At 38.5% G+C, this 8839-nt stretch overlaps 1 protein-coding gene across 1 annotated transcript; it reads right to left on the bottom strand.

The window, feature by feature from the left end:
- Window positions 1-951: 951 nt before the first annotated feature.
- Window positions 952-8184, bottom strand: LOC139415457 (runt-related transcription factor 1-like). Its single transcript, XM_071163548.1, has 3 exons — window positions 7906-8184; window positions 1806-1968; window positions 952-974 (listed from the first exon to the last, which is right to left on the bottom strand). Exons 1-3 carry the CDS (start codon window positions 8182-8184, stop codon window positions 952-954), a joined length of 465 nt encoding a protein of 154 aa, XP_071019649.1.
- Window positions 8185-8839: the final 655 nt, after the last annotated feature.

Genomic DNA, 8839 nt, shown 5'->3' with positions numbered 1-8839 from the left:
TACAGAGATATAGACAATAACATCATTAATAATGTAGAGGTATAGATATATAGAGATATAGACAATAACCTCTTTAATAATGAGAGGTAGATATATAGAGATGTAGACACTGACCTCTTTACTATTATAGAGGTATATATATAGAGATAGACACTGACCTCTTTAATAATATAGAGGTATAGATATAGAGATATACAACAACCTCTTTAATAATATAGAGGCATAGATATATAGATATAGACACTGACCTCTTTACTAATCTAGAGGTATAGATATAGAGATAGAGACTGACCTCTTTATGAATATAGCTGTATAGGTATAGAGATATAGACACTGAGCTATTTAATAATATAGAGGTATAGATATAGAGATAGACACTGACTTCTTTAATAATATAGAGGTATAGATATAGAGATAGACACTGACTTCTTTAATAATATAGAGGTATAGAGATATAGACACTGACCTCTTTAATAATATAGAGGTATAGATATAGAGATATAGACACTGACCTCTTTAATAGTATAGATATATAGACACTGACCTCTTTAATAGTATAGATACTGACCTCTTTTATAATATAGAGGTATTAGATATAGAAATATAGACACTGAGTTCAGTTATTTAACCAGAAGAAGACCTGTCAAGAGGTCAGTACGGTGTACAGTTAGAAACCTTGACGTTAGAAACCTTTTTTTGGAAGGGGACCTGTTAAGAGGTCAGCAGGAAGTCATCAGTGTGTACACATAACACAAGAACACAATACTTCAATACGAAACATTAAAAACAATCACAACGTTCAATTATATTGTCTTCTATCAAAGTTTTCAACTAAGACAGAGACACCCTCTCCTCAAGTTTGAAAGTCTTTTTTAGTTTGTTCCAAGACCAAGGAGCGTTGTAGGAGAATGATTGTTTCCCCATTTCAGTCCTTGCCCTAGGACCTGTGAATTAGAGCACTGACAGAGTGGAGGCTGTAGGATTGTGATGTTGTTATTGAGTAGGAAAGATACATTATGTACGGAAGAGGCCAAGCACTGCCTTGTACACAAATATGTACCAGTGTGTTCTGGGAGGAAGGAGGGCCACTAGACCATGTTATATAGTTCACAGCGATGGGTGAATGGTCTTGCATCAGTTATGACCCCAAGCTCTCTGTGATTCACCAGGTCCAGCACCTTAAGGTTATTAAGTCTTCTTCCTGACTTCCTGACTTTATTGTCCCCGTGGGGAAATGTTGTTGCAGTGTCATGTACACATTTAAAGTGGCGTTTAAATACAACAACAAAAATTGCCAATAACATTTTCATAACAGTTACATACCAATAATAAAAAATAAAAATATAATAATAATTATAATAAATAAAGAAAAAAACATTACAATAAACATACTAGCCTACTGGCCTTATGGAGTCGATAGGAACATTAGCCCGAGCTATTTAGGAGGGATATCACACCTGGCACAAATTCTTGTCTAGTTTTGTTTTTCCTGCTGAGGGGTGCCCTATTCCCAGAGGGGAGCAGAGGCATGGAAATACTAGCAGAGGCATGGAAATACTAGCAGAGGCATGGAAATACTAGCAGAGGCATGGAAATACTAGCAGAGGCATGGAATTAATGTCACCATGATCCAACACAGTTTTAAAAAAATGTCACCATGATCCAACACAGATCAGAAATAATGTCACCATGATCCAAATAAAAACCCAATTTCAAATTCAGTTTGAAACGATCTGCATCCTTAGAAGCTCGGGCCGTAATAACATAGATATAGAGACATAGATACTGATCTAGGTAATATAGACACTGACCCCGTCCACTGCGGCCCACGAAGCGCAGGTCGTTGAAGCGAGCCACCTGGTTCTTCAGCACTCCCGATGCGTTCCGCAGCTCCGCCGAGTAGTTCTCATCGTTCCCTGCCATCACCGTGACGACCGTCCCATCAGTCACCTCTCCCAATGCCACAACCTGGGAAGGATGAGGAGGAGGAGGAGGAGGAGGAGGAGGAGAATGAGAGGAAGAAAGGATTGATGAAGAGAGTGAAGGAGGCGAGAGGAGGAGGAGAACGGACTCAAATCAACTTCAGACCTAATTTTGTGAAATTCCTTGCAGGTTTTCCGGTATTGTTCAACCCTATTCAAACCACCTCAGCCATTTGATCATTACTGACACTATTAAATAGTCAGGACCCAGCTAAAATGGAATTCAAACTAGAATTACTTCCTTCTCAACACAGTCTCAGAGAATTTCCTATCATTCTGTATGTAAAGCCAAGACACTCCATTCAGTTTGATTTGTTACATTTCATATGGTATTTATTTCACTAGGCAAGTCTGTTAAGAAGAAATTCTTATTTTCAATGATGGCCTAGGAACCGTGGGTTAACTGCCTTGTTCAGGGGCAGAACGACAGATTGTTACTTCTGTTAGCTCGGGGATTCTATCTCGCAATCTTTCGGTTACTTTTCCATGACACCATTATATACTATAACCACTAGGCTACCTGCCGGTATGTGTGGATGTCCATCATCCATTTTGTATGATATGTTACAAATTACAATTTGTTATGGCTAACGCTAGCTAGGTGGCTAGGTGGCTAACGCTAGCTAGGTGGCTAGGTGACTAACGCTAGCTAGGTGGCTAGGTGGCTAACGCTAGCTAGGTGGCTAGGTGACTAACGCTAGCTAGGTGGCTAACGCTAGCTAGGTGACTAGGTGACTAACGCTAGCTAGGTGGCTAGGTGGCTAAAGTTAGCTAGGTGGCTAGGTGGCTAACGCTAACATTAGCTAACTGGCTAACTGTAGCTCTAGGGGTTAGGGTTCAGGTTAGGGTTAAGATGAGTACTTAGCTAAAAGGGTTAAGGTTATGGTTAGGGGAAGGGTTAGCTAATATGCCAAGTAGTTTAATAAAAGTAGCTAAAAGTAGTAAGCAGTTGCAAAGTTGATAACATGGTAAAGTTGTCAATAATGAGATTTGGACATGCAACTGTTGGATTGCAAGACATTCCTGTTTTATGGCCAACCTTAATAAACTAACAGGCAGAGGGCTGCGTTCACTATACTACAAAACCCTAATAAACTAACAGGCAGAGGGATTCACTAAAATTAGATTAAAAAAACTGATAAAAATACACCTTATAGAACAGCAGGGACTGTGAAGAGACACAAACATAGACAAAGACACATACATACACACACACACAATAACATACACACTATACATGCATGTACATATGGATTCTGGTTGAAGATATGTGGTAGTAGAGTAGAGGCCAGAGGGCACACACTTAATACCCTCATAGCCTGGTTCCTCTCTAGGAATCTTCCTAGGTTTTGGCCTTTCTAGGGGGTTTCTCCAAGCCACCGTGCTTCTACACCTGCATTGCTTGCTGTTTGGGGTTTTAGGCTGGGTTTCTGTGCAGCACTTTGATATATCAGCTGATGTAAGAAGGGCTATATAAATACATTTTAATATGTTGTGAAATCTGTTATGAATGTATGGTAACGTTATATGTGTAACCGCCTTAATGTTGCTGGACCCCAGGAAGAGTAGCTGCTGCCTTGACAGGAACTAATGGGGATCCATAATAAACTCCAGGAAGAGTAGCTGCTGACTTGGCAGGAACTAATGGGGAACCATAATAAACCCCAGGAAGAGTAGCTGCTGCCTTGACAGGAACAAATGGGGATCCATAATAAACCCCAGGAAGAGTAGCTGCTGCCTTGGCAGGAACTAATGGGGATCCATAATAAACCCCAGGAGTAGTAGCTGCTGCCCTTGCAGGAACTAATGGGGATCCATAATAAACCCCAGGAGTAGTAGCTGCTGCCCTTGCAGGAACTAATGGGGATCCATAATAAACTCCAGGAAGAGTAGCTGCTGCATTGGGAGGAACTAATGGGGATCCATAATAAACCCCAGGAAGAGTAGCTGCTGCCTTGGCAGGAACTAATGGGGATCCATAATAAACCCCAGGAAGAGTAGCTGCTGCCTTTGCCACAGGAACTAATGGGGATCCATAATAACCCCAGGAAGAGTAGCTGCTGCCCTGGCAACAGGAACTAATGGGGATCCATAATAAACCCCAGGGAGAGTAGCTGCTGCCTTGGAAGGAACTAATGGGGATCCATAATAAACCCCAGGAAGAGTAGCTGCTGCCTTGACAGGAACTAATGGGGATCCATAATAAACCCCAGGAAGAGTAGCTGCTGCCTTGACAGGAACTAATGGGGATCCACAATAAACCCCGGGAACAGTAGCTGCTGCCTTGAAAGGAACTAATGGGGATCCATAATAAACCCCAGGAAGAGTAGCTGCTGCCTTGGCAGGAACTAATGGGGATCCATAATAAACCCCAGGAAGAGTAGCTGCTGCCTTGGCAGGAACTAATGGGGATCCATAATAAACCCCAGGAAGAGTAGCTGCTGCCTTGGCAGGAAATAATGGGCATATGTGTTACATATTTCCATGAGACCATGTTATATATTTCCATGTGTTATATATTTCCATGAGACCATGTTATATATTTCCATGTGTTATATATTTCCATAAGACCATGTGTAATATATTTCCATAAGACCATGTGTTATATATTTCCATAAGACCATGTGTAATATATTTCCATGTGTTATATATTTCCATAAGACCATAAGATCATGAGTTATATATTTCCATGTGTAACGCTCGTCGTGGGTGGAAGAAGAGGAGGACCAATGTGCAGCGTGGTAAGTGTCCATATTGTTTTAATAGCAATACTGAACACTGAACAAAAACAATAAAATGACAAAACTAACAGTCCTGAACGTTGAAGCAAAACACAGGTGGTAACAGGCTACCTAAGTATGATTCTCAATCAGAGACAACGAACGACACCTGCCTCTGATTGAGAACCATACCAGGCCAAACACAAAACCACAACATAGAAAAAAGAACATAGACTACCCACCCAACTCACGCCCTGACCATACTAAAACAAAGACATAACAAAAGAACTAAGGTCAGAACGTGACACCATAAGACCTTGTGTTATATAGTTATATAATTCCATAAGACCATGTGTTATATATTTCCATAAGACCATGTGTTATATATTTCCATGTGTTATATATTTCCTTGTGTTATATAGTTATATAATTCCATAAGACCATGTGTTATATATTTCCATAAGACCATGTGTTATATATTTCCATGTGTTATATATTTCCTTGTGTTATATAGTTATATAATTCCATAAGACCATGTGTTATATATTTCCATAAGACCATGTGTTATATATTTCCATAAGACCATGTGTTATATATTTCCATAAGACCATGTGTTATATATTTCCATAAGACCATGTGTAATATATTTCCATGTGTTATATATTTCCATAAGACCATGTGTTATATATTTCCATAAAACCATGTGTTATATATTTCCATAAGACCATGTGTTATATATTTCCATAAGACCATGTGTTATATATTTCCATGTGTTATATATTTCCATAAGACCATGTGTTATATATTTCCATAAAACCATGTGTTATATATTTCCATAAGACCATGTGTTATATATTTCCATAAGACCATGTGTTATATATTTCCATAAGACCATGTGTTATATATTTCCATGTGTAATATATTTCCATAAGACCATGTGTTATATATTTCCATAAGACCATGTGTTATATATTTCCATAAGACCATGTGTTATATATTTCCATGTGTAATATATTTCCATAAAACCATGTGTTATATATTTCCATGTGTAATATAATTCCATAAAACCATGTGTTATATATTTCCATAAGACCATGTGTTATATATTTCCATGTGTAATATATTTCCATAAAACCATGTGTTATATATTTCCATGTGTAATATAATTCCATAAAACCATGTGTTATATATTTCCATGTGTTATATATTTCCATGTGTAATATAATTCCATAAGACCGTGTGTAATATAATTCCATAAGACCGTGTGTTATATAATTCCATAAGACCATGTGTTATATATTTCCATAAGACCGTGTGTTATATAATTCCATAAGACCATGTGTTATATATTTCCATAAGACCATGTGTTATATATTTCCATAAGACCATGTGTTATATATTTCCATGTGTTATATATTTCCATAAGACCATGTGTTATATATTTCCATAAGACCATGTGTTATATATTTCCATGTGTAATATATTTCCATAAAACCATGTGTTATATATTTCCATGTGTAATATAATTCCATAAAACCATGTGTTATATATTTCCATGTGTAATATAATTCCATAAGACCGTGTGTTATATAATTCCATAAGACCATGTTATATATTTCCATGTGTAATATAATTCCATAAGACCGTGTGTTATATATTTCCACGAGGACCTGTACTTTGTAAAAAAAAAAATTGCTGTGGCTGAGACCTTCTCACTAACAAAATATTCCTGAGGTTCAGTTCTAGAAATATGAATCCAAAAAAATGATCTTAATTTACTGTGAGAAAATTCAGAATCTCTTAAAAACACAAGACAAGTAAGTGAATCCATTCTGTAGAGGGAGAGAGTCATTACTTTATCGTGTTGAGTCCCCAGATAGCTGGAGGACAGATCCTTTATCACCATGACTACAGGTTAACACGTTGCATAACAACGGTGGAACTACAACTAACAACTCCTTGTAATAACACGAGAAGTGGTCCAATTAGAACGTAGAGTACCAACACAACAAAGGTTTATTATAAACACCTAATGATTGGGTCGTATGACAGGGCCGTAGATCTCTGTAATAACACTTAATATACATATTTAATATACATATTTAATATACAGATTAGATTCATCTTCTGTCAGTTTTAATTCTATTAGTATTAAATTGAAAGGCCTTTATTGAACAGAGTTCAGCAGTAGCTGATATCGGCCTTTGATGGCCGATATCAATATGTCAAAAGGAAAAATATAAACATATAGGCACAATAAAATAAAATAAATGTACACATCAAAAATCAACTATGAATTGTTTTAATGGAAGGTAATAGAACTGGTGCTCCCTGTCATGTATGTGATGCATTAGGCCTACAAGTCAACATCCGTTATTCATTTATATAACTTTCCAACCAATAGATGACGTTTTAGAATTGCGAGGGAAAACATATCTTCTATCAAACTTATTTTATGGTTTATTTAGTGTAAGCCACTGGTAATATTATGGAAGCTGCATGCATTTTACCTAATTATGTTGTCTAATTAAATTACAATTAAGAGTAAAACTTTTAATAGAACAATGCTAAAATGTCCCCCATTTTCTAAGTTAATTTGAATAGAGAGCAATATAATTATTTCAATAAGTAGAATTAGGAAATAATATCTAATGGCGGTGAGAGACACAACAGCATGATTCTAATGTCCCCTCCACCAGCCTGTCTGTCAGTCTGTCTCCCATACAGAGACAATAACAGAGATGTGTCATATGAACTAAGGTTTCCAACATGTTAATGAAACATATCCAACATGTTAATGAAACATATCCAACATGTTAATGAAACATATCCGACATGTTTCCTCTCTGCTCCCAATTATAAACTTTAAACAATCATGCTTTGTTAATTATATCCTGAAAGACGCACGGTACGTCTTTATGTCTCTCACTCTAATTTGCTGAAATACTACAACGGTAAATTGTGCAGACCTGCTATAGACAAAAATTCTTGCAGAAACTGAAATTCAAGCTCATAATTTGTAATGCGCATTTAAGGGCAGTGCAATAATATTTTATACAAATATAAACACATGTGTTTGATCCAAACGCCAAGAGGAATTCAGTCAGACCTTTTCTCTCAATATTCAATAGAACGAATACAGAAAGAAAGAAAGTGTTCTGTTCATTACAAAGTATACAGTACTAGAAGAGAGTGGTATTTACTTTGAAGGCGACGGGCAGCGTCTTGTTGCAGCGCCAGTGAGAGGGCAGGACGGAGCAGAGGAAGTTGGGGCTGTCAGTCCGGACCAGCTCGGCCGGGTGGTCCGCTATGATCTCTGCCATGCTGCGGTTCTCCTGCAGGCGCAGCCTTGGCACCGTGCTGTCCTGCTGACCGGTCCCGGACGGCGTGTTGAGCTCGTTCATCTTGGCCGGGAGCGGCTGGAGGCTACTGGACGGCGGGCTAAACCTCCGCGTGGCACTGGGATCTACGGGAATGCGCATCACAACAGACTATGGGTTAGCACGGGAAAGAGTCTAGACCACCAAGCCAGTTCTCCTCTGCTCTCGTGTCCCCTCCACCGGAGTGACTCTGTCTGTTTGCTCGGCTCTGTTCGGCACGGCTAGTGAGCTTCAGCTCTCCTGCCAACGGAAAATGGGACCCGCTTCTCTCAGCGCGCTGAGTTGCTAAACTTCTCTCCACTACAGACTTCGGTTGGATAGGAGGGCGCCTCCGAACCTCAAAATAAAACCGTCTGCAGCTGGAAAACCACGTCTGACTGAACGCGCAAGGGGGATTTTTGATGACAAGGTCTTAGGAAATGTTCTTGTCAGTGTCCGTGTCAAAACCCCAGACCAAATTCTTCGTGTGAAATTATATAAACCTGATTAAAATTCAAGCAATCTATCATTACAAAAATAAACAAAACTGCGACAATAATCTGCCCAGATGTTTTCTACATTAAAAGTATTTCATTTCTGTAAAAGTCAGGCCAAGACTTCAGTTGCTTCACTTGGGTCGTTGTGACAAATTGAAAGCCTCGAGCCTGCGGGCTATTTCACGTACAGAACCCATTCAAAGGCACGAGAATAAAGGTATGAAAACTGCTTTGAACAATCATCTACACCAGTAGTCACCAACCTATTCTGAGTCAAGAGC

Source organism: Oncorhynchus clarkii, chromosome 8 (genome assembly GCF_045791955.1).
Source record: "Oncorhynchus clarkii lewisi isolate Uvic-CL-2024 chromosome 8, UVic_Ocla_1.0, whole genome shotgun sequence".
NCBI classification, from domain to species: domain Eukaryota; kingdom Metazoa; phylum Chordata; class Actinopteri; order Salmoniformes; family Salmonidae; genus Oncorhynchus; species Oncorhynchus clarkii.
The sequence above is the reverse complement of the archived record's forward strand: the minus strand, read 5'-3'. Positions and strand labels throughout refer to the sequence as shown.